Raw genomic sequence first — 26708 nt, 5'->3', positions numbered from 1 at the left:
TGGTAATGCTTCATTCTGGCATTGGATCCTTGTTGGAATTTCCAGTATTGCTGTTCTCTCTCATTGCAACTCCCAAAGACTTCCAGCTTTTGTTAGTCCAGAGCTAGAATGGCAAACAGAAAATGAGCTCTACTGCCAACACATCCTTTCTGTTTCTTGGCAATGTGGCCTCCTCGGTTACTTGACTTTCATCCCAGTCTCCACTTAGACCATTGTAACATTGCTATCTCTGTTCTTTTGTCTGCTGTACCTCAGCCTGGAATGCTTATGTTTCCTCCTGTGCTGTTCCAGTGTTTTGCATGCTGAAGATGAAGCATCATTCTTCCTGGTGGAAGGAGGATCTCTAGGTGTGTGTTAGTGCTAGCACAGCCTGTGAGTAGTCTGTCCAAGCTGATTGGCTCCTCATTAATTACCTGAACTCACAAAAGAGGCTACAAATGTTATTCACAACTCGCAGTTTTGAAAGCTGGATCTTTCTGAGAGATCAAACTGAGCTTTGGGTAAAACACACAGAAGTAAACCTTAGCATCTGTTCTGCTCCATGAGGAAGTGCTGCATGTGTGAGCCTATCTCTGTCCACGGTCTGTGCCTGTATTCCTGCAGTTCTTTTCTCCTCTGGATCTTAATGCTGTCAGGTTTTCAGATACCACTTTCAGATCAGTTATTCTATTGCTGCTGCTGCACCAAGCTTTAGTGCTGCCAATATGGAGATGGTTGAGTGGTTATCTTGACTCTTGGATCCACAAAGTACCTCTTTTTGTAAATGTATGGTGCTTATGTTGATGATATTTATTAATAGAAGAGAAGTTAAAAGACAGGAGAGAGCCTAATTTCTGAAGTATTGTAGATGTCAATTCTTTAATTACACTTGTGCAGTCTTGCTGTACAAGCACTCTTTAGACTTTCTGAAGTAAGAATAGAAAATGCAGAGGAGAAAAATGGCTTATTTAGCCTGACATTTTCTTTGTGTTAGTTTTTTGCTGCTAAAAAAAGTAGGATTCAGTCTGAACATGTTGACTTTATGCTTTGGTGAAGTAACATCTTCCTACTGCTTGTAATCAAGAACTTTTTAAAAGTGTATCAAAGCTGAAGCCCACATTCTACTAGCTAGGAGGCTTAGAAGTGAGATTTTTAGGGATGCTGCAATTTTATCACTTTCTTGCATTTTAATAGCTGCCTCTGAAGAGTAAGGATTAGTATTTATGGGCTGTGCCTGTAGGTCTGTGTTGTGATGACATCCTGCTGTCTGGTTTTGTTTCTTTGAAGACTCTCTTTAAACAAAACTATGAACTGCCTTCCTTTTCCCCCTTCAGCTGTGTACTGATGCCTTTGTGTAGAGGCTCTACTTGCTGTAGGTGTTACTATTTAGTACTTCATGTTCCTGGTAACTGATGTGTTCAGTGTACTTTGGCTTAACAGTTTGAAACTCAACATCTCAACTTACAATTGATGTTACAATTCCAAATACACATCACTAATATTATAGCATGTACTCTTTAATTCTTAGCAGGTAAAGTATTTTGTGCAGGACTTCAGTTATTTTGGTGTTCTTCCTTTCTGACTAGGTGTTGGTGACACCTACCTTTTTGAAGCTGTTGGCAGGCAGACTCACTTTTTAGTATATTAGCCTGCTGAGCAAGACTTACATAAAGGAAAGTCTCTCAGTGTAATGGCTTGTGTGATAATTAGTGAAACCTGACTTAATAGAGTTATCAGTAGAGAATAGGTCTGAAGTGTCTGTTAGAGCTCACTGAATGAGCTTAAAGCTCACTACCACTTCTTAAGATTTTTTGACATGAAGTTAAAAAAAACCAAAGTTTTTTCTGAGCATGCTGTTAGCTTTAAACTGAAAACTAGACAAGTATACCTGCCCAGTGGCACTTCTGGCTAAGTGGAAACATTGATACTGTTTACTTCTCTGTATTTTTAGCTCTTCTCACTCTTGATATTGGATATTCAACTTCCAGGTAGTCCAACAACCATCTGGAACAATTGTCAAGCAAGTATCCACACTCCCACAGCCCTCAGTGCTCACCCTACAGACACCCACTGAGAAGAAGATGCCGCTGAATACACTTGTTCAGACCAACCAGTTTCCTGCAGGTAAAGTGCAGGAACCTCTTTCATGAAGAAGGGGGTGGAGTGCTGAGGTATAGAAGTAAAGTGCAGGCTGTTGGTAGATTGTAGGAATGCAAGAAGGCGGCTGTCTGTCAGGAGCAACCAGCTCTGTGCATTAAGTTGAACATCTTTACTGTCTGGAGTTCTGATGAGAAAATCAGTGTCACATCTACTTCTGGCACTTGTTAAGAGCACGTTAATCAAATATTCCTATTTGTTAAAATACTATGACTGAGCTCCTTGCAGTGAACTTCCTCTAAGCTGATAATTTTGAGAGTTGTTTCGTGAGACCTTGCTTTTTCCTTCAACAGGTTCAGATTGATGCACACTAAGAGTTTGTCTCTGCCAGGCTGTTTTCGCTGAAACATTTCCCTGGTCAGCACAGAAGGGAGGGTCTTTGCTGAGAGTGTGTGAGGCTTTGGGCTATACAGAACCTGTAGCATGTAAGATTCTTGAGTGTCTGGTTTTCAGATGGACCCAATCAGTTGTTACTGAGTCTGCAGTAGCCTTATCTAGAAGAATGAACGGACTAAACAGTTGTCTTAGCATTTTGCTTTCTACTGCAGCATGTTCTTTGTTTTGTTTTAGGTTCCATTCTGAAGCAAATTACCTTGCCAAGAAATAAAATTCTGTCGCTCCAAGCATCTCCTGTTCAGAAACTGAAAGTAAAAGAGAATGGAGCAACATCCTTCAGGTAAAAATGAACAAAATCAGAAGTTAAATAAAGAAAGGAACAAAAGAAAAAGACAAGTATAGAGGTAGAAATGGAGCCCAAATAAAAACAACTTTCTTCAGAAGCTTTTTTCTGATACTTGGTTTTTTATAATAGTACTTATTATTATACTACTCATTGGCAATGGTTAACCTTAAAACTTCTACACAGATGTTAATTATTCTTAGTGTAAGAAAACTGTCCTGGTGAGGTTGGGTTTTGTGTCAGTTTTTCACTCACATATTTTCCATCCTATGTATACAATTACTAATGTAGTTATCTTGTATTGAAGTCTCTCAACAGGATTAAAGCAGATAGAACCTGTGTTTTTTGCATATGTTCTGATAGCATTGGATTGTTACTTGGACTGGCTTGTAACCTGTCTAAAGCTCTGTGCTGCATTTCAGAATCTTTTATCGGCTCCTCTTACAAGCTTGTTTCTGTATGTACAGGTGAAAGTCTTCAACATCTCTAATCATGATTTCTAACATATTCTCTAGGCCTTTAGATTGCAAGAGTGCTTAAAGCTTTTGGCTCTGGCAACTGATTAACTTTTCTAAAGCAGAAATTATTTTTACAGCTGTGAAGTGTGATGTTGGAGCAGAGGTACAGACTGCCATCAGCATTATTCGTCTTACCACTTCAGGGCAAGTTTCACATTGCTCTTCTGAGGGAAAAAAGTAGACATGATGACACCTCTGTCTTGTTGACCAGTTGACTTACCATCTCTTAAAAGCTGCAGCTTTGAATACACTGGTATAGACAGAGAGCTGCTGCTGTTTACAGTAACACACAGTATACAGTTGTCTTGGTTTGGGAAGACAGGTATCTGCCAGGTAATAAAAAAAACAACTGGAGTTTCCTTTGGAATGGAGAGTGTAAACCCCCCTCACCCCCTTTTTTTTTTCTTTTTCAATTATAAATTTACAATTAGAGGCTCTTAGGCAAAGATTTGGGAAATAGGAATAGCAGTTCTTTACTAGTATGTATTACAAAGCAAACAAACACACAAAAAAACCCCAAACGACCAAACAACTACAGCATTAATAACAAACGAAAACAGTACCAAGAACCTTGAGGGCTTTGTTTCACAAAACCCAGGGCAGCTTGGTTTCGGTGTTCCTGCAGGATCCTCAGAGCACCAAGCTGAAACAGTGGAAAAGTCCCGGGCTGGTAGCTGGGATGGCAGGGTGTCCCGGCAGCGCAGGGGGTGCAGGGTCACGCTGTAGCAAGAGGAGCAGCGCCGAAGGCAACGCAGGGCTGGCCCAGCTCCTGCGGGTGGCAGAGAAAACTCAGGATTCAGGCCGAACCGCTGATAATAGATTTCCCAGGACTGGATCCTTTTGGCCACAGTGAAACTCTTCCAGCCAGCAACAGCCGTTCTCTCCCTCCCCAACGCCGAAAAAAGAACAGCCCGCAGCTGCCTCAAGCTCTGTCTTTTACCTGCATTATCTCTCCTTTCCACCTTTGTCCACCTCTTTGTTTCGGTTAAGTACTCTCAAGTATCCAACATTTGGTCTCCTTGGTAACTTATGGTGAAAAAATTCTTTAGAGAAAGAAGGAACAAACCTAACCCCCAACAACAGTGAACACTTAACAGTGGTTGCCAGGAGTTGAAATGAAAAGCTCATGTTAAAGCAATAGCTCTGTTCATCTGCCTCAAGGTCTTATGAAATATACTTTAGAATATAATGTGGGATGTAATTTTGAGTAGTGATGTTAAAAAAACCCCTTCATAAATATCGTAATTTTAAAAAGCAACAAACTCATACACCAAAAAAAAAAAGAAAAAAGAAAAATTTTATGTGATCTTCCAAATGGAATATATTAGCTGTCTTACGTGAAAAATTTGAATTCTTGGAAGTCGTTCCCTGAATTGTAAATTCATAGTGTAGGAAAAAACCTGCCTTTGCAATGTGATTCAATAGAGATTCCTCTTACTGCATTTGGATTGCGATCTTCAAGTAGTGTAAGTCCATGAGAATTTAAATAGGAAATCTCTAACTCACCTTAAATTTTCTTTGTAGAGTCTCATGTCTCTGAAGAATTTGTCTTTGGGTGCACACTTTGGTGTTAATTCTATTCGCTGCTCTAATTAAACTTTCTGACCTGTGATCCATCAAGTGCTGATCATGTGTGAGGCAGAGAGAGGCATCATAGCCTGCTTTCAGGTTTTGTGATGAAATTTGTTACAAGCAGAGAGTGTGTCTTGTAATAGATGTGACTGTACGTGTGGCACTAATGAGAGTGCTCTTACTGTGCACTCTCATTGCAGAGTGTCATTGAGCCTGACTCTCTCTGCCATTGTGTGACTAGGATAGGTTAGGATTTGAGGACATTCTACTCACTAAGCTGTACTTAATTAGCTGCAATTTGACCTTGCCTGCCCTTTAACAGGCTGGTTTAGGTTGCCTGAGATAGGCAGTAGAAAGAGCAGTGATTTCCTGCCCCCCGAGCAAGCAAATAGAAAAAATCCCCAACAAAACACAAAGCATTCCAGCTTCTAGGTGTTGTCTCAGCTAAGCATGGATATCACATCATGGCATGTCAAGAGATAGTCTTTTTTTTTAAAAAATCAAGATTTTTGTAAACTGATCTACACATTTCTGTAAAGTATATGCTAGAGCACTCTGGAAAAATAATAAATCGCATATCTCATCTTCGAATATTTGTTTTGAATTTATTGTGTTTATTGTGTTATTTAACAGAGTTGTTCTCCAAAGCACATGCAACTTTCTGGCTTGACTGGAATTGTTCTGGCCTGGGTAGTTGTCAGGGTTGAATTGTCAGGGATGGTGCAGTGAGGTTTGGGTTCAGTATGTCTTTCTAGTCTTCCCGTTGACTCTTGGATAAAGTGGAGTAAAGATAGCAGGATTCAGAAGACAAGTGCAGTCGTCAGACACCAGAGGGTGCCACAGACTCACTTTTCAGGCAACAGGCAAATTCATAGATGTGAGGTGCATCTGCATTGCTTGGGCTTCTTTTGCAGTGGACATCCAGTATAAATGTCAAACCTGACTTGATGCAGTGTATCACTCGGAACTCTCCAGTTCTGTTTTCCCACCTTGTCCTAGTAAGCTTAAATCACTGGAGACTTATTTCAGCTGGGTGAGTTTCTCCTGTTCATTTCTGAGTGTGACATGATCAAATGCAAAGAGCATCAAAGGAAGTGCTGCAGAAAAGAGACTTTATGGAGGGATTGCTGAAAGTGAAAGCAAGTCAATATCCATCAAACACCTTCATGTACTGTCTGTAATATTTTGAATTTATCACCTTAGTAGAATGATTTCTACAGCTTACTGGAAATACATGATATCTTACTTAAAATAATTGAAGTTTGTGTGAACAAAGAAAAAAGAGTAGTAAAAAGTATGAACTTACCATGGCTTCTGAAACTTCCATTAATCTTTAGTGAGCACTTTTCTAAGGAAATACAGTAATATAATTTCTTTGGGTTAAGTAAAATAAGTGCAACAGTGTTTTTATATATTTTGTCAAAGCTAATGACTCGTTGACTTAATGCAAACTTATGTCTCACAGTGAAAAAGTTAAAATTGGTACTGAAGGCCAGTACTTGTAGATATGACTGCTTGCATATAAACTCCTGTATGCTTGTACACACTAGAGACACTGTATGCATGGAAATAATCAAAACACAGCAACCTGGTAAAGGCAGGTTATAGAGAAATGAAACTTCTCTATGTAGAAAAATGGATAGATGTACATTATAGAAGTTTATCTGTTCTTTGCTTGAGCATTTTGAGTATGTGGCCAGATTAAATGCAAAAATTATTTCCTGAAGCTGCATGCTATGCAGTTGTACCTGGGATACAAGCATCCTTCCTGGGATTCCATAAACAGTTCCACTGTAGTAATGTCGGGTTCCAGCATCAGTAGCTTGTGATGTGTGTTCCTGGTGCTGGTTGTGTTGATTTTGTCAGCAGATCTGTGGCAGTTGCTGTGCTTCAGTGGGATTCTTGTCTCTGCCATCAGCAAAGACTTTTCTGTAGTGGTCACTAAGAAGAGGAAACTGGAAAGTACTTGTGAAGATCAGTTAGCACTCAATTATCATCCCGTGAAGCTTCATTGACATGCCCGTTGAAAGTTCTGAGTCTCTGTTAGGCTGATAGAGCCTGAGTATACACATGGAGCTGCTCAGTTGCTGGTTGAGAAGGGGCAGGAGGAGGGAAGCTGTTCTGGCACTATTGGCTTCAGCTTTAAATTGTAGCTGTGGACATCTAACTGTTCTGACACTCCTGGGATTTAACACTTCTTAGCAGGATGGATTTGGGGCACAGGCCTGGTTGGGAAGCCATTGTCTCTAGTTAGACATAAAGAGCTGGAGCTGGTTTGAGAATCTATTTGGTCTCCTTTTTCCTGAACACACACACATAGGAACTGCTAGCAATGAGGCCACACGAAAGGAAGGAGGAGTAGTAGAAGTCTGGACTCAAGGCTGGGCTCCTTTTCTGGCCGGGTCTCTTGCTGGAAGCTTGCAGAAGAATTGTGCCACAGAAACATACTGAAACCCAAAGGAGAAAATACATCTATAGTTTAAGGAAAATATCCTAACATTTTCTTGTGTCTTTTGAGTAAAAACTCAACCCCAACCCATGTTCTAATAACTTTAGCTTTTACCTCTAGTCAATCAAAGGATAGCCTCCAAGAAGAATCATTTCACCTTAGAACTACAAATTTCTGGCTAACCTCTTGTTCAAAAGTTATTGAGGCCACAGTGTTTTCTGAAGGTGAGCTTTATCAAACCCTGCCAGAGAATACTTTCCAAGAGGGGTGTGCGTGTGCTGGTTTTATTTTCTCTGCTTTCCAAATAAAAAGACATTCACATTGAGTGATTTTTCTTTTCTGTCCTAATACTGTGGATGTCTGTTTTGGATTGGTCCTAAATCCCTGAAGCCACCATTAGGGTCTTTGTCACACTGTGAAGTAAAAATGCTTTCTTTTGATGATCTGAACTTACTTGATAATAACTTGGGTTGTTTCACTGCCAAAGTAGCACAAAAACTTTTTCCATGTAAGATTCATTCAGTATTTTAACTTAACTGATCTCTAAAAAAGCACATTAGGCTGAAGCACACAGGCAATTATAGCTAGTCTGAATGATGTTCACCCTAAATATGCCAGATTTGAGGTTTTATTTTCCAAAGCCGCTGCATGAGAATCCAGCTAATGGTGTTACCAGCTAGAGCTCTGGCATGGTGCTTCAGAAGGGCTGTCATCTTCCCTGCTGTGTACATAAGTATGGTAGGACTGATCCTAAGTACAAGGTCTGGATTCATTCTAGTATGTATTTAAGGGGTGTTTGTATCCTGTGTTTTAAGGGAACTCACTAAAGAAAACTGAAGATCAGGTCTGTGCTAGTAAGCCTGTGCTTTAAGCCTCAGTTTGCAAGATACACATCTTGGTTAGAAAATGGGCTTGTTTATAGTCCAATGAGTCAACATTCAACTTCGTTCCACACTTGGTTCTACCTGGTGAATTAGTTATAGAACAAATTTCAGGCTGCGAGAGTGGTGGTGTAGGGTTAGGAATTGTGGGAACTTTTAATCTGGGTTTAACTCAGTCCTAGGTTTCCAAGCCAGCTCAACATTTCAGTTTCATATAGAGGATTTGCATGCCTAGCAACTGAGGCATTAGCCAAATTAATGTTTCAGAGGTACTTTGCAGAAGTGTGAGAGATTTTAGGAGCTCCCTGTCCACACCCACGCTAAACATCTGTTGTATATAGGATATGTGAATGTGAATGTGCCTGCTTGTTGATAGTCGAGACGTTTTCTTTGTGTCTCTTCTGAACAAACCATAAAACGTTGGTCTCCTCTTTTGTAGAGATGAAGATGACCTAAATGATGTGACTTCTATGGCTGGGGTTAATATCAGTGAGGAGAATGCCTGCATTTTGGCAGCAAACTCTGAGCTTGTTGGTACAGTGATTCACTCTTGCTCAGATGAACCATTTCTGTCTTCGGAAGCTCTTCAGAGAAAGATCTTGAACATAGGTGAGAACAAAGCACACGTAGCAGATACATATAGATGTAGTGTTTCCTTGCCTCTTTCCTCAGCCAGCCTCCAATCTTTGAAGAAGGACCTGGAACTATTACGACCTGCCATCTCAATTCATGTGTTTCTACCAAACAATACTGAGTTTTCACTTCCCCTTCTAGGAAACAACTGTCCTTTAAGGTTTTCTTTACACAGAAACAGTCTGAAGCACAACCAGAAAAAAGAAAGTGACACCACTTTAACATGTGAGAAGTGAGCAACTTTCTTAAACTTAATGCAACATATAACAACCATAAAGGTGCTAGTGTCAAAACACTTAAATGTGCTTTTCTATCTTGGCAGCTTCTAACTTGATGCATTCCACTGACTTCCCTAACAGTTCTTGCATTCCTCAGCCTGTTCAGGTATATGTACTCTATTGACTAACATTAGGAAGAAGTTTCAAACTTCCAATACACATGGAGCAGAGCTTTGTTTATTACTCCCTCCATGGAAAAAACTTCTGTTTATTTCATACAAAAGAGGTGGCGAAGCTGTTTGTCTGTGTAGTAAATAATACTGTGGAATGTACATTGAATGCCTCTGCTACAGGAAGTTTCTAGTGTAGGCATCATTTCAACTGTTACCTTCTGGGCAAAATATTAAGTGTTGCTTAGCAATGTTGTATTTATTATGTCAGAGCAGGGAGCATGCATTTGTGTAGCAGCACACTGGCTGGTCCCACTGCTGTTGACAGTGAACTCAATGCATGTTGCTTAGCTCCTTGCTCGTGCCCTCTGCCCCGTACATGCTGTCCTGGAACACTGAGTTTTACAGCTGAGCATCCAGGAACGCATGAATGTGCAGTCACAGTTCTGTCACAGTGGCTTAAACATGTGTTCACAAAGTCTTTCTGTTTCCATACACAAATGGCTCTTAGTCCAGAGTGAGCAGCTAGCCTGTGACAAGCGTGTAACCTTCAAGTGCTACCTGTGAGCTTGGTGCTCCTGCCCCGGTCAGCCAGATGTGTCATCTCCAACTGTATGGGGCATAGTGAATGCTGGGTTACTAGTGGCAAAGGGAAAGCACGCATCAGACCTGGTGCCTAGAAGATATTTTCAAAATTCAGTAGAAGATTAATCAATCATTTGTGGGAAGTGAATATAAGGAAAAAGAGCTCTGCAAAAACACAGAGAGCATTTCTAGAATAATTTGCTGGTTGTGGGTGTAAAAACAATTCATTGAAAGATGGAAAATAGAAGCCTAGCTGTTTTATAGCTAGAATGGTAGTTGTTCCAAATTAATAATAATAATAATAATAATAATAATAATAATAATAATAATAATAATAGTAATAATAGCAGCAGCAATAATTCGTGTTATAAATGATCAAGGCTTGTTTGCAAGGACAGGAATGCTGCCATGCCTTTGAGTAGAGCAATTCAGAAAGTTAACATGTCTGCTTTTGAACTGAGCCATCTTTGGATTAAGAAATATGTGTGTGTCTAGGGAGGTCTTGAGGTTTGGGGGGATTTTATTTTGTCTTTAAATTGGTGTTTCAGTAGAGAGACTTCTCTGATAGTGTAGTGAGAAGCTGCAGAGGAAGTATTGAAAAGTGCTTGAGCAAAATGAGCTTTGCACTCAGTTAAGTTACAGGCCAGTGCTTACTGATCAAACGGGAATGCTTTGATTGTATCTGGGAAAACATTCTAGGTTTTCCCTGTCTTCGGAGATTGTCATTCATTTTCAGTTACAGTAGTGAAAGCAAATGAAATAGGTGATTAGATTTTTACAGTGCGCTGTTTATCCATTCTTAACACTTCACTTGGCAGTAAATACTGAAATGGGTTTTGAAGGCATGCTGTATATTGCATCATAAAGTATTACAGCTGCTGTAAATGCAGTGTAGGGCAAGGAAAAGTGCTTCTGACAGGTACAACGTATGAGGCATGTGGAAGTGCTGCCTGCCGTGCCTACCAGGGAAAAGCCGCTACCGCCCAGGTGTCTGGATGGAGCCGCGCTGAGTGATGGATGGTGTCAACCACGGGAAGGCTTCTCCCTAGGCAGCCTGCAGCCACGGGAAGGTCACAGAGGTGATGCCCAGCTCTGGGTGCAGGGCCAGCACAGCCTTGCCTGGAGCTGTCACCAGCCTCAGCCGCAGCTGCTGAGACGCGGGGAATCAGCGGCAGCCTGAGAGAAAAGGTTGGAGGTGGTGGCAGGATGACCCCGGCCAGGCTGGAATCTGCGCTGTCCGAGCGGCTGCCGTGGGTTGGCTGGGTCTGTCTGCCCCGTGCCGGTCAGGCGAGGCAGTTTGGAGGGTCTCCTGTGCCTGGAGTGCACCGCAAAACCCGTTCCTGCTCGTCAAATAAATGTCATGAGTTGTTAACAAGCACGGTGTCAAGCAGGGCAAAATGTAATTCTGTATTTTTTTAATTACTGGAATTAACAGAATATGGCACTAATTTCTACAGCTACCTCTTCTCCCCCTCCCTGAACATGAAGCTTGATTTGTGTTCTTATTAACTTTGTCCTATAAATGACCTTGCAAGGAGAGTGGTTCTGGAGGCTAAGTGAAACAATGTCTATATTTTCTGAAGCTCCAGGCTAAGTTTTATTAATGTAATGTCTAAGATCTTTGAAGTTGTGACTTTACCAGGAAAATCATAATCTCCAAACCTTTATTCATAATGGGTATGACTTCCAGGGGGAACAGAATACCTGCTGTGCTAATTATTTCAATTATCAGCTACTACTAAAACACGTAATGGATTTTCTCTGCTTCCACAGGTAAAAGGCATGACATTATGGAACTTAACTCTGATGTTGTGAACTTGATCTCCTGCGCTACACAGGAGAGATTACGAGGGCTCCTAGAAAAACTAACTGTAATTGCTCGGCACAGAGTATCAACCCACAAGGTAAAGGAAATCATTAGCAAGTTTTGCACAAAGTTTTCCTGCTTTGCAGCCTTGAAGGTAAACCTCTTCCAAGTGTGGGCATATCACAGGCAACATTTGCGTTCTCAGCTGTGATTTCAGCTGTGTCTAGCCCAGCATATAACTGTTTTATTTGACTCGTTGAACAGGTGCTCTTAAAACCCAGCATAAGACTAAATGCGTGTGTTTATTCTCTTCCACAGCAGTGGTGGCTGTTACACAAAGTCTCTTACATGGTAAATGGAAAGCTAACTTTGAATGCTGTTGATGGTGGGTTGATTTAGGCTTGTGGTTTCCTTATGTATTTACTGTTGGTGGAATTGCAGTCAGTATTGGCTCAGTAAAAAGCCTTGGGAAACTAAATTGATTACTTTACTTTCAGAAAGTGCTCCATGAAGGCAGAGGCCCTTTTCATCTTAAGGGTTTTTTTTCATCCTAAGGTATTTTTAGCTTCATTTAATATAAAGTATATTGTGTCTCAGTGAGCTAGTATCCTTTAAGATGCTTGTATGGTGCCAATGGGAAGCGATAATTTACTGGCCAAACCAGCTCTTTAATTTTTTCTTTTGTCATTCAATAGCAAAATACTAATCCTTACTTCTTTCAATGTGAAGCTGTTTTAGAAAAAAAAGAAGTGAGAAGCAAATGTATCTGTCAACTCTTAGTTTCCTGTTTGTTCAGGTTTGAGTTTTTTTACAAGAACTTTATACTTAATGAAATTTAACAAGAGCAACCAACTGATGGAATAGGAGTTATTTTTGTACTGAACACTTTTTATGGGCTTTTCAGGACTGGAGCAGCAATAGTATAAGAGGAGCAACTATTTGGAAACTTTTGAGTATTTATGGTGTTGTCTGGACCAGCTGGAGCGTTCTGTTCCTTGCCAGAAGAAGATGTAATAGAAAAGAAACAAGAACAAGAAACAGAACAAGTACAGAGTTTTGTATGAAAAGACTTCAGAAATCTGCACGTTTTATGTTGTTTTCTCCAAAGTAGGAAGTACAATTGGGCTTGTGAACAAAAGTGAGGAGGAAGCTGAAGTCCTGAGTAACCAGCAGGACTTAGTGTCTCGCAGACACCAAGAACAGAAGGAAATGTTTTTTGGACAGTAGGCTGGATAGGGCTGGTTTCTTTCTCATTGAACTAAAGCAATAGAGAAGCAGATAGGTTTTTGTCTGATTGAATTGCCAGAAGCAGTGATAAGATTATAAGATTGCAATAAGCTGGCTTTCTTTTCCTCTTTTCTCAAAAGCAAAACAAACAAAAACATCAGAAGTAAAGGGCACAGTAATCTTAGAGGCACAGATACCCTCTTTTGTTAGGAAGATGGTATTACGCGACAGAGGAGTGTCCTACAGGATTACCTTTGTGAGTAATGTTGTTGTGAGAGATGCTGACAGGCTTTTAGAAATCTTAACTTCAAGAAGAGAACACTGCAGAGTGCTGGAGTCCTGTTATGTATTAATATAGGTATTTATACAGGCCTGTATTCCATCTGCCCTGGTGCTTAAGCCCCGTTTTCTTTTCCCTCATGGCTTTTGATTGGTACCCTTGCACAATGTGGGCTACATCTATGTCAGATAAATTCCCAGAACCTTTCCAGGAGGGTTGAATGGTTGCTCCATAAGGCTCTGTTCTGGCCTATCTTCATTACAAAAAGACAGTAATAGGGGTAGGTGTGGTGAAACCAGAGTAACTATTGTTAGGGTAGGAGTTGGTGTAAAAAGGCCAGTGATTCATGGAATCATACTCAGGAAACTTTTCCCAGTTTGCTGAGCTTATGCCTAGCAGCTTTCATTGGATAGGACAGCCCTGCAGAGAGAGTGAATTGGCAGGGTAAAAGCTTCATGCTATGCCATCATGTAGACTTGTCAACTTTTGTCCTTTTTCTGCTAAATTTAAGATAAAAATTGTAATTGGAAGTCACTGACTTAATTGGGATAAAACTATGATGGTGGTCTCTTTATGTGAAGTAGGGATAGCCTTTCAGATGGTTGGGAGCTGCTCTCTGTGATGCAGCTCTTGTTGCAGTGGTCGTGTAGAGCCTTTGGAAGACCATAAAGGGGAAGGGTTTTTATGTGGATTCATCCCAGCATGAAACAGCTGCCATGCTCCTGTGTGGTTGGAGCCCCTGAACTCATGGCTCCGAGAGGCGTGGTGTGGTGCTGAGCTATAAATGACAACATTTTCCCCTCATGCAGTAGCACTGAAACACTGCAACACGAAACAGGCCATAGGATGTGGGGGATAATGCTTCATCATAACAGCACTGGCTACAAGTCATGAGCAGGAGTACCATGTAATGTTTTCTGTCTCAGCAATTCCCTGCTAAATGACCACAGAGAAGATTATTGAGTAGGACAAAATATAACTGCAGGTGTTCCTCTTTTAAAAATTCCTGAAATAAGCTATCTTAAAGCAAGCGATGAGCTGAAATACTGTTATGGATGCACCTATTTCTTGTCCCATAAAAGCCCCTGGTAGTGCACTGGGGAGCTTCTGGTTGAGAGATTTACATTGCTGCTTGGCATAGGGTCATGGATTTGTCTTAAAATGTGTACATTTCTGGCTATTCCAAAGCGAAACGCTTCTAAACTTTTGAAAAAATAATCTTCTGGTACTACAGCTTTCTTCTTTGTCCTTTTAAAAGGATTGTGGCATGGTGATGGATTATTATAAACTGCTGCTTCAAAACAAGTTGTACTGATGTACTGAGAGTGACTCAAAAATTGTGTATGCTTTCTGAGGAGCACTTAAAAAAACGCTTGAGCAGGGGCAGAAGAGGGGGGGAGAATGTTTGTTGGACTTCTTTGCAGAGCCACAGATGCTGCTTGGGCAAGTCTCTGGTGGCAGCATATGGCATGTTTTGAGCCACAGTTGGTAATATGTGACAATGAGGTGGCTTATTGAAAAGGGCCAAACCTAATACCAGAAAAGGGATTGATTTCATGCTCTGACTCAGTAGTGAAAATTCAGATTAGGAAACAACAGTGCTCCACAAGAAAACTTTTACTTTCCTTCCGTCTTTTCATAGACCATGACTGAGTGTGAGAAGAAGAGTCTTAGTGTCCTTGAAAACTAAAAATTGAGTAACTGAAGTCATTGATAGTCCATATAACCTTAACCATATACAACCTTGCCTAAAATACAGCTGTGAAATACTCTGTGCTTTTTTTAGAATAGTTGCATATCAGAGTTGTTTTATTACAATGTGAGATTTGGGTAAGATAGAAGGAAGAGTTGCTGAAAGTACATAGTGTGTTTGGCTGCTAAAAACCCCAGTATAAATTTCTCAGGAAAAAAACCCCCAAATTCACAGAGTAACAGAGAAAGAAGACAACTGTAGGACGTGCACTAAAAAGTGGTACAGACAGGTGGCACAGACATGCCTCGTCTAGAATGGGCTCCTTGTCTTGTGTTGCCTAAAGGCCCTCTGGCCAATGCATGGCTCAAGAAGCCTGTCTTTGGAAGAGCAGAGTAGTAAAACCAAGATTTTCATTGCCAGTTGACCATGTTTTGGATCTTTCCTTTCTCTGCCTTTCTGAGCTAAAGTAAATGTCAACTCAGGCTTTCCAGGGGGGGCAAAAATAGAACATAAAATAAACTACTGATTGCTGTTCCTTAGACCAAAAGGACTTCAGCCCTGTTTCAATGCCTGTGTGTGTCCAGTGATTGATGGACTAGTACTAATCATTAGTATTCACTGGCCCAGCTTTGTACAGGTGGCTGGACCAGATGACTTCCCTAGATTACCTTTCAACATAAACTATCCTGGGACTTGAAAGCATTCACTGAGGCAAAAATATGTATTCTTAAAGGCATAATAAACCATATATAATATATTTCACCTTCTTCACCTCAATATCATGCCTCCAATAAATAAAACATCTTTTTGGAAATACCGGGTGATGCTTGTTTCAACTTCTGCATTAAATGGCTGAAACTAGAACACAAAGCACTAGAAATTTAAAATGTCAAATTCTAATTTTTTTTCTCTTCAAAGGAGAAAAGACATTACTTCCTGCTGCTTTACAATTCCTTTTTTTTTTTTTTTAATAACATACTTACTGGATATGAAGTTGGTGGTTTAAAACAAAATTTCAGTTTTTAGTCAAAGGCTAGGGGAGACTTCTCTTATTATAGTCAGTATAGACTGGATGTTGTTCGTGTCACTTGTTCAATAGCCTCTTACTAGTCACAGACAATTGGAAACATGCTGCAGTGGAGAGGAGATGTGTAAATGACTACCTACCACCTGAAGTCTTTCTAAAACAGCCCACACTTTTCAGCTTTGCAAAATAACGTTGTTCTTTTCAGATTGTTCCCTTTAGGTTTATTAGCTCCTGGTTGCCTATAACAAACTGCTTTTTTCAGGGGAGTGATAAGTACATCGTTTGTAGTGACACCAGAGCACAACTGAGATTTCTTGAGAAGCTTGATCACCTAGAAAAGAAGAGAAAAGATGAAGAGGAACGTGAGATGTTGCTTCGAGCAGCCAAGGTAAGACTAGGTTTCCAAGGAAGTAGTCATGTCCTCTAGAATGGTGACCATCTTCACCAGGTTTTTCCTACTTCTGCTTCAAATATAGTAACCATTAACCGTGTCACTGAAAATCTATAATGTTGAGGACAATTGAGGCTATACAGAAAAGGATTTAACGTATTTATGTTTTTTAAAAAGTCCACAAGATTTCTTTGAAATGTGTGGTGGGGTGAACTCCTCTTTTGAAATTATTCCTACTGGTCAAAATTAAGTAAAAATCTATAAATGTCCTTCCTGTATCTCTTTTGCCTCTGAAACAGAAGCCTGGTAAGGTCCACCACCCTTGCAGGTGTATTTGTTTTCTGTAGTCAAGTTCAGAGGGCTAGTCTTGGAGCTGGTACCACAGCATCCATGAACCCCTGATGGAGCTCATGCTAGTATAGAATAAGTTTCTTCTCTCTTCCCTCCCCTAAAGAAGAGGAGAAAAAAACCCCAAAAACCTACAAGAGTAGATGTTTCTTCATCAGCTGTGACTTGACCATCTTCTGTTTATTCTTTTCTTTTGGTTTTGTTTCAAGTCAGATTCTGGAGCCACTTGGGTGGAAACCTAATCTAGAGTTGAACGAACTGTGTTGTGCTTGCATGAATACAACTCCCTTTCTTTCCTATACTTTCTGTCCTTTTTAAGTGTCTGATGCTGACACGAACAACATCATGCCTAGACTGGACCTGACTGACAGTGTTAGCATCATTTTCAGCTTAATCTTGCCTCTGGCTAGAGCAGAGGCAGCCGGCCCAGATGAGGAGGGGTGTGCACGTATGTGCATGGAGGGGGATGGAAGCCAGTCTGGATTGAGGCATTCACCCCTGGAGCTAAATCTTTCAATCACCAGAGAAAACTGTCATTTATTAAATATTTAACAGATAGGATGGTGTTTGTAATTTCTGTTCAATCTTTTTTCTCTTCCTCTGGTAGAGCCGTTCCAATAAAGAAGATCCAGAGCAACTGCGGTTAAAGCAAAAAGCGAAAGAGGTAGGACTTTCCAGTTACCATGCTTGCCTTTGTGTGTTGAGAGAAGGTTGGCAGCCCTGTCCTGGCAATTAGGTCAGGGTTTATTTTGCTGCTGCATACCATTTGCAGAGGCCTTGGGGAAGGACAGGAACTGCCACAGGCAAGGGCAGTGCTTCAAATGAGGTCAATGAATTATGAGCTCTCTTTTTTTAACATTTTATTTTTGCAGTTTCAGTCCTGTCTCGAAACAGTCCTTTGTAAACTGCAGCAGTACACTTGGTAGGAATATAATGTGGGATTAGAAAAAAAAAAAAAAAAAAAAAAAGAAACTTTGAGATTTAGCATCTGGGACTGTACAATAGGCTACATTTTTCCAGGGTAATTGTTCGTTTTGTAAATCTGATACTGCTTATAATTCTTTGGCTGGGAGGCGGTACTGGGATTTAGTTTTAAATGGAAAACGCCTCTGGCTTTTAATTTTCTGGGCCCAGCAGTTTTCTGTTCTGGAATGGAGCCCTTGTTTCACACAGTTCATGTTTAGCTGCAGGGGTTTTAGTTTATAGCTTAGACTGGTTAAGCTTTTACTCCCAGAGGCCTCTGCATAGCAACTGTAGAAATCAACAAATAAGTTCATTTATGTCTGCAGCCTCCTCTCAGTAGCTGACTTTTTACATTTCCCAATATCCATTTCCTGACTTTTCTAGCCTGAGAGAAAAAAGCTCCACTAATTGGAGCTTATTTTAATTGAGCCTTAATATTGGATCTCACTGGAGTTGCCCCCAGAGCTACTGGGAACAGAATGAAATGAAAGTACCTAAGGTTGAAGATGTGTGTGCGTGTGTATGTGTGTGTGAAATTTTTCACTTGACCTACAGATTCTTGTCCCTGCTGAATAAATCATCAAGCCTGTTCACATTTCTGATTAAGGATCTGACAGCAGACGATAATAAAGACAATTGAGGTGTGAGACGTGTGATACAGAGCTGAAGAAATTGGTTTCTATAGTTACTTGACTGATTTCATGCAATTTTTAAGGATCTTTGTGCTAAATGAGAGTGATTTTCTGAGCAACCTTTTTCCTTAACTGTGCCTCTTGAACTATGAAATTTGTTGTTGCTTAACATTGCTGCACTTGGCTCCTAGGTGCCAGCAGCAGCAGCAGGTTATTTATGAATGCTTTAAAGGCCCTTATTGTTTGGATTAATGTAGGGGCCCAGGCAAAACAAATGGAAATCCAGTAAAATAGTATTTGAATCAATGCTCTGGATTTGCAACATAGTAGACGAAATTTGTAAAATGAGAGAGAAGGAACTTGCTTTACTATCTGTCTTTTAATTCTTTGTTTCTGCTTACCACTCCTTCTTCATTCCTACAATCTGTGAGTACAAAGTTGCCCTAAAGCCCTTCCCAGTTTGCCTCTAGTGCCACCAGGATCAACAATCACTGGGTGATGCTAATCTGTCTTGTTTTGTAGGTGACTTTACCTCTGCATCATCTGATCGTTTCTAGATGTACTTTTTTTTAATAAAGACTGCAAAGTAATTCATTTTTGCAGCTTCTTTTCTCTTGTTTTCTGAACAAGAATGTGTAAGATCATGAAAAATAATCTGTGGCTTGCATATTTATAACACAAAGAAGGTTAGGTTAGATTCATCGATATTTTTCATGAAATCTCTTTTGAAAAGTGGCATAGTGGTGTGCAAAAAAAGGAGCCAACAGAGCAGAGAAGGCATCCAAGTTTATTGCTTGGTGTTCTAATGTGTCTTGAGTTCCCCTCCTTCAGTGCATTTCATCTTGTGCCAGACTAACACAACCTGCATCACTCTTTGTCCTGTGTGTTTCTCCATGCTCTGCTGCTCCCAGAGGCAGTCTCCAACTGCTTCACCAAAAGAAGAGGAGGCAGATGTGCCTCTTGGGGCAACACAGATCTTTGTGTTGGTATTCACTTGCCCTCTGTCCTGCTGATTTGTTCTCCAGAGAATGAGGCAGCCAAAAGCTTCTCCAAGCTTCACATGGAGAATGGGGATGCCCACCTTCTGTGCCAGTGGTGCTTCTTCATCTGAGACCATCTTAAGGTTGAGTGGAAATGAGAGCAAATGCAGCTGGAAAAAATTAGCACTTTATTGACAGTTTGGAGGAAACTGGTCAGCACACATTTGCATTGAAAAAATGCAAGCATGAATAGGACTGGAATAAGAGCAAAAGAAAAATCAACAAATATCCCAAGACTAAAACTGGTAACACGGAAGCATGATGTACAGTGGGACGAACGTTTGAAATGGCTTACCCTTGTCTGTCTGTCTTGTCATGTTGCGCTTACAGTGTGCTCCTAAGGAACCAAACTTGGAAACTTTGATACCTCTGTCAGTTGGAATCAGATCCTTTCCAGGTCACTCCAGTAGAGTATCTGCTGAAAAGTCTGATCTGATTGTCTGCTTATAGTTCTTTAAGAATTAATATGGACCTGCCTTCCTCAAAGCTGTCTTTCATATGTTGATGATGACCTCCTGGGAGAGGGGAGAGGCTGTGGAGCAATGGCACTGTAGCATGTTCTAAGGCAAAGTTTCCCAAAATGCAGGGTGTACATCCTGACAATGAATACTTATAAATCCAGGATGTGCTGTCATCCAGTAGCTGGAAGCAACATCTTAACATTGCTGGAAGTACATCCAGAGACTCTGCAGTGGATTCTTTTATCCAAAAGGCTATACATAATTGCTGTGACCTTTTCATCCTTTTTGCATGACCTATTGCCTCAAACTTCCCCTCTGCTAAGTCATTTCCTTTCCTATATTCTTAGCCTATGTAGCTTGCCATGAATTAAGTCTGTATTTATTTCCCTCTTTCACCTGTTTCAGCAGATTTTAATACCTATGGAAAGTGCACATTCCTTCTGAGACAGCTGCAAGGCTTGCCCCAAGCTGCTGCTTTGTGCACTCAAGAATTTTGTCCTTGCTCTCCTCACGGACCAGCTCTTTGTGCAGTGGCGTTCCTGCAGTCTGGGTAAATTACCCCTGTTTTTCATTCTGCCTTATCTGCCTCTTCAAACTGAGAGGATGCGGTCCTCTCATTGTCCCTGACGTTTGCACTATTAAACCATAAGGTTTTTTTAGGTGGTTTCTGCTATTTCCTGTTCTGTTTTCTACAGTGCTTCCAGTTGCAAAAAAAATGTTCAGTCAATGTGATTCTTATTGGTGAATTTATAGTTTATCTGTGGCTTCACCCCCTTTCCTGAAATCAGCTTTCCTAAATTGAGTAGGTGTAGGATACTGTCAAATGTGCAAGCCAGCCATATGAACAGTTCATCTCAGAAGACCTGTGAAAATATCAGTATTAAACAGTGTGTACTATAATTCTAAATATAAACTCTGATCCTTTAGAATAATTTAGGTTGGAAAAGACCTCTAGGATCATTGAGCCCAACTATTAAACCAGCACTGCCAAGTCTTGGACCATCACTGAACCATATCCCTAAGTGCCACATCTAAATATGTTTTAAATTCCTCCAAGGATGGTGACTCAGCTACTTCCTAGGACAGCCTGTTCAAATGCTTGACAACCCTTTTGGTGAAGGAGTTTTTCCCAATTTCTTTGCACTTCTGTCTATCTTCTTCAAAAGTGAGTGTGCTTTTGTAGTATGGCTTCAGGAAGCTTAAGCCTGAGCCTGGGCAAACTTCTCAGAATGTGTCTGGGCAAGATACCTGCTTGGGGTTGAGCAGGTGACCAGGTAATTTACTGAGAGCATCTTTGCTTGTTTCTACCTTTATCCCTGCTTCTACCTTGTGTCACCTTGTGGTGTCTGTCAGTGCATAAAGGGGAGCAGCTACATCTTGAGCTAGGGAAAGGAGTGTGTGGAGCAAGCACCTGATGGACAGCAGATTTACCTGCCCCATTCCTTGCTCTCTCAGCAGCTCTGTTCACTTGTGACTGCACAGATCATCCCACTCCCTTGTTCCTACCTGCTTGACTCACTTGTGCATTTTTTGACACAGATACAAGATGGCAGTAGATGAGATGCTGAGAAAATTCGATACCTTTACTATCAACTGATAGGGAGGAAAATGGCAAACCCTAGGGTTTTTGTAGAGACAAAACAACCCCTATAGAAAACATCAAACAAAGAGCCAGCATGATTCCAGTGCATTCTGGGCCTTACATAGAAATGACTGAATTTTAGTTGTCCTGTAGTATCTTCTCAACAGTTACCATCTTTTTGTCCTGTTTGATATAACTTTCTAACTCACTTATTTCCTCTCACATTCTCAGGTAGCAAGTTACTGTAACTTGATTCTTTGCTGCTTGCCTTACCGCCTCCAACTCACATTTTCAAGCTGTTGGTTTTCTTTTTCCTCTTGTGCTGCTTCTCTGTGTAGTCTTCTGGACCCAATGGTTCAAATTATTTAAGATCACTCCTGTGGCAGGGGAGAAAAAGAAAGTACAGGATGCTGCCAGCAAAACAAGACCTCATTGTGATCAGCTGGCTTTTTTATGCCTTCAGTGACATCCTAAGAGCTTCTGCTTAATTACTTGATTTATATTATCTTTATTGTTCTGTAGTGTTTCCTACCTGCTTCTGCATGTTTTGAAAAACAAAAAGCAAAATAATCAAAGAGACATAAATTTTATTAGCTGTGATGTAGCCTTACAAATTACGATCATCAGAGATTTTGGTGTGTTCCAAGTCTTGTAGAAAGTCAGTTATAGAAATTCCACAGCGTGTTAGATTATTGGGTGAGCTACAAAGTGAACTGAATGCCTGTTTGTGAGACTCATGTTGGTGTTTTGAAGGAATGTAAGGAAAGAGCAGCTGAGACACTGCACTGAATACCCTAAAACCATCTGCCTAAAAGATGATAATAACTATCTCTAGTGAAAAACAGCCCTTGCCCAAAACTCCATTAAGCATGTTCTTGGATTTGCGAATAGCCTTTTCTCAGTTTGTCTGAGAGATGGAGAATGGACATATAACCGGTTTTAAGTATGGCCTTAGATTAGAAATTTGCTAATACAGGAAACTTTAGGGCTGAAAGTACAAAAAGAGAATGATAATGAAGATCCAGAGAGTTGTCTGCCAATATATGTTGGGTGGACTGCATGATGAGATGGAGAAACCTGCCTGCTGATGGTCATTGAACAGTCTTCTCCTAACTGACAGTATCTGAAACAAAACTTGCTGAATACGTTGCATTGGTGTGGGGTGCTGTAGTCTGTTTCTTGTTCTTGCAGTAAAATTAGCCTGAGCAGTGTCTGAAAGCACATAGAGAGCTTGATGCTGGATGCCAGGCACACAGGAACTTTCCTGGGCCTCCAAGTAAGGCAAGCTGATGGGACTGCACAGGGGAAATCATGTTCCAAGTGTCCTAGAAAACACAGAAATGTATCAATAATGGTTAAGCAAACAAAAAAACTGGTAAAAAGAAATACACATTCCAACACATAGGAAATTCTTGCCAAGAGTGGGCGAAATAAGGAGTTAGGAAGTCACTGTGCCCTGGATTTTTTTTCCTTGTGGGAAGTTAATTGCATATTAAGAAATATCAACTCAAAATACCAATTTTTTTCCTCTCCTCCTATGGGTATATTACTTTGTGGCTATCCTGGAAAAATGTTCTCTTGTTCTCCAAATCATTTTATTGCACCCTTTTATACAGACAAAGCACTTGGTCTTGGGGCACACAGCCATGGTAGGGCCTTTTCTGCCACTGAAGCAGGTATGTGGGATATTAACCTGAAAGAAATCTACTCTATTTTAAGTCAGGACTGCATTTCAAACCAGTGCATGCTATTCTGCCTTTCTGCTGTTAAATCTAAATTACAACAGAGGGAAAAGTCAGTGGAAACTAATTGTATGGCTAATTAAAACAGTTTGAAAGGAAGCAATTGCAAGAAGAGAAATCGCATTAAAGGCAAGAGGAGAGGATGGTAAATGTTTAAATATGCAGCCTCCAAGTGTCAGTTTTCCTCAGAGAATGTCCCCCAAATGAGAAGCCTGCTATTCAGCTGCATTCAACCTGTAGGGCAGAAGATTTTGTATAGGAAAGGTAGAGGCTGGAGGCAGTAATGCTCATTGAGCTTTATGACAACCAGTGTGAGAGGCTTGGGATTGAAAGCAGATTTTAAGGTTTATTTTTCATTTTCTTCTCAAGTTCCTTAAAATGCTTAAAGGGAATGTGAAAAAAAATTGCAGTTCTTTCTTCCAAAGACAATGAAAAGAGAAGTGACTGAGAGCAGTAGACAACTTTCAAAGCACTAAACAGAGGACATAATGAAACCCAATGAAACCTTGCTTGGAAAAGCTGGTGAAAAAGAGAGAATGGATGCAAAAATGAGAAGTCATTTCAGTGGCATAAATGGACCCACTTAAAAGATATCTCAGTATTTACTTCTTTAAAAATACACAGAAAAGAGCAATAAAAGGCTCAGAGAGGTCCTGAGGTTTCTTTTTCACAGATGTGAGCTAGAAAAAGGTATACATTGAAATTTGGTCACAGTTTCTTTGACTTGCTTTGAATTTTACTATCTGTTAATTTATTGTTTAGTTTCTTTACTGTAGAAGCTGATAGGATTGGGAGCTTCTGTCTCTTTTGTATGCCTATATTCCTTTCTTTTTTTCCTCCTGCAAGTCTTATACAAATTCTTGTTCATCTACTTTAGTGCTTTTATTACTCCTGATGTACTTATTGCTGGATAGCACACATAACCCTTAGGCATACATTAAGTTGTCTTCAGCCTTCCCTGGTTTCCTTTTCTGCCAGTTCTTCTGTTAGTTTAAATATTTATTTAATCTGTCCTGTACTCTATCTGCCTGTAATGTCATATGTGGATTCATCCCCACTTTTTACTTAATATTAAAGCCAGTATCTTGTACATACATTTTCAAATCTTTCTCTTATACAAATTATAACCAAGTCCAGAATTGTGATGTTTAACCACATCTGTCTTGCCAGCATTTCTTCTGAGCTCATTTACATCTGTGGAGCTGTATTTATTTGCTATTGCATTGCTAAGACAATTTTTTGGCTTTTTTTTTTTTCCCAGGCATAAGTTCCTAGCATTCAAATGAAGAGAGAGATCTTTCCTCTGCTCCTCAGATTCGTTTCCTAGTACTTTGTATATTGAAGTGCCTGCAGAAGCAGACAGTGGTATGAATTTCTCATGCCAGCACAATGCTGGCATGTATTCTGCTGGACAAGGGCTGCCTGTCTGGCTTTTCTTTAACCTCAGTCCTCTTACTGCTCTGTGAGCCCTGGCTAAGACAGGTGATCTCATCTTTACCTGTAGAAAAACCCTCCCTGGTAGAACTGTTTTTTGAGAATCTAGAGAGTAAATGTTCCATTTGTCTTCGATGAAAGCTTATACCAAATATACCTGAATCCTGTACTGCTGTGTACTTTGTGACTAGACACAAAGGCATTTGTTTAGTTCTTTTCTAAGGTGAACTGGAATTCAGCTAGGTAACACTCTTTTTTCCCCCCCCACCTTTGATAATACAGCCACCCTCTGCTGTACACATCATGGATTAGCTGCTGTGAATAAGTTGACTTTATTTGTAGCAGTGTATACTTTTCATCAGTTGTGTTTAAGGGATTCTTCCTCTTTAAGGAAAGCCTCGAGATTTGCCTAACTTGCATTACTGAGGCTCTGATCACGTACTCTGATCACATTATCACATACTTCGTAACCAAAAGAGTTTAAAACCAATCTGCAGTATTGCTTTAAGTAAAAGTTCCAGCATCTCATTGCTGAAGTACTTCTTGTCTTCTTATACAACTTGAAATTTATTTTTTAATAATAAAGTGCCTCAAAAATGTCATTGGTGTAATAGTAAAAATAGATTTTGCGTATTTTCTGAAATGTGGGGTATGAGACGTAAATGAGAGAATTTCTGTGAGCAGGAAAAGAAATATTTTTCTCAGAGGATTGAGTGAAGAACAGAGAGGTCAATTTTAAAACCTTTCATTTTGTGTGATTACAGCCATGCTGCAAATGCCATTTCACTATAAGGAAGGACTTTAAAACATACCTTATTTCCTGATTTCTGCTGCAGGTCAGATTAACTAAAATGGTTATTGTGTCACCCTAGAGATTCCTGCTTGCTGCAAGACCAGACTTTAAACCCTATTTTTATTATTAAAAAGGCCAGCAGCAACAAAGACTATTTTACGAATTCTGAGACGTTTTCATAGCAATTTGATCTCTATACACAGGTTTTTAGAACTCTTTGTACTGCAATTCTTAGCATATGTGAAATCCAGAAAGGGGGGGAAAAGAAGCATGAACATTCATTTGCCACTTGCCTGGAACACATCCCCTCTTAATGCCCTTCTTGGGGAAGGAATTTTGAATAGAGCATGTGTTGGGTTCTTGTGTTGTGATGGAAGAGCAGCATCTTTCAGCAGATTAGGTAGGCCAGGTTGAGGGGCAGCCTGTTAGTTTGGGGGTCTGATGTCTGGTGCTGCTTCCCCCTGCTCCTCTGGAATTGCCATCACGCACTTCTGTCTGCAAGGAAAAAGATTAATCTGTTGTCAAGATGAGTATGATGGTATGATTTCACCTGGGTGTGACAGTTCCCTTTGTATCCTATCACACTCAAAGACACCAATGACAATAAAACTGACCTCTGGAAGGGAAACCATGCAGCTTTTCTGTGTTATACTTGAACAAAGTGTATGCACTACTTTTACTGCCCTTACTGCAGTGATCTTTCTTCCTTAACTTACATGCTACAAAACTAGCTGTTGAAGAAGGATTTGACTCTGCATAGTCACCTCTTGCTCTTTCCTAATCTTTCATTTAGGAAAATCTGGCAGTAAGTTATTCAGCCAGTATCCTCGGGTATCCCTTGACATTATCTGCCTGTCTTCTCCTTATCCTGTGCTTTTAACTGCTCACACAATGTTTAGACACTTAATCTGCAATTTTTAATGGAACAAAACTTGATGAAAAGATGATTTTGCTGGCTTCAGCAGGGTAATTTGGATGCCTGCCCATATCGCTTAATGGGGATCTGTTGAGTCCATTATAGAAACTGAGTGTATAAATTCATTTGTCTTAATTGTGTTCTCAGAAAAATCCCTGAGATGTGTAGAATGCAACAAAACTATAATTTTTTATTTTTTTTCTTTTGCTCCAAACCTCTGGTGAGATTCTGTATCATTTGAAAAATCCTTTGACTAGCTAGGAGGTAGAAAATGTATTGGAGAGAGCAGATGTTGGTAATGACGTGTGATTCCAGCATTGTCTTGGGAGCTGCTCGGTTGATGATGCATCAGTTCGGTTTCTAGAAAGCACATCTTTTTTATACAGTCCCCCAAGTGTCATCCTCTCTCTCCTTTGTTACCTGTGCCAGTACTGCCCTCCAGCAGCATCACTTCATCCTGCAGTGTGTCTGTGCCAGCAGCAAGCTTGGTCTGCTTGAGTTTCATGGGGTAAATAAATGGTGATGGTGCCA

At 40.3% G+C, this 26708-nt stretch overlaps 1 protein-coding gene across 4 annotated transcripts in view; it reads left to right on the top strand.

Moving 5' to 3' along the window:
• Positions 1-26708, top strand: part of TAF4B (TATA-box binding protein associated factor 4b) — an 81799-nt gene that overhangs the window by 38711 nt on the left and 16380 nt on the right. For all 4 annotated transcript variants that reach the window (XR_010720570.1, XM_066182252.1, XM_066182257.1 and 1 more), the window contains exons 8-13: positions 1968-2103; positions 2707-2812; positions 8675-8844; positions 11615-11745; positions 16138-16263; positions 17222-17278. Coding sequence is in view for 3 of the 4 variants with exons in the window: in XM_066182252.1 (XP_066038349.1) it covers positions 1968-2103; positions 2707-2812; positions 8675-8844; positions 11615-11745; positions 16138-16263; positions 17222-17278 (726 nt within the window). In the remaining variant the exon portion in view is untranslated. The remainder of the gene's footprint in view (positions 1-1967; positions 2104-2706; positions 2813-8674; positions 8845-11614; positions 11746-16137; positions 16264-17221; positions 17279-26708) is intronic.

The sequence above is a fragment of the Chamaea fasciata genome, unplaced genomic scaffold (assembly GCF_029207755.1).
Source record: "Chamaea fasciata isolate MVZ Bird 193981 ecotype frontalis unplaced genomic scaffold, bChaFas1.0.hap1 SCAF_1, whole genome shotgun sequence".
NCBI lineage: Eukaryota > Metazoa > Chordata > Aves > Passeriformes > Sylviidae > Chamaea > Chamaea fasciata.
Note: the sequence above shows the minus strand (reverse complement) of the source record. Positions and strands in the feature narration are given on the sequence as shown.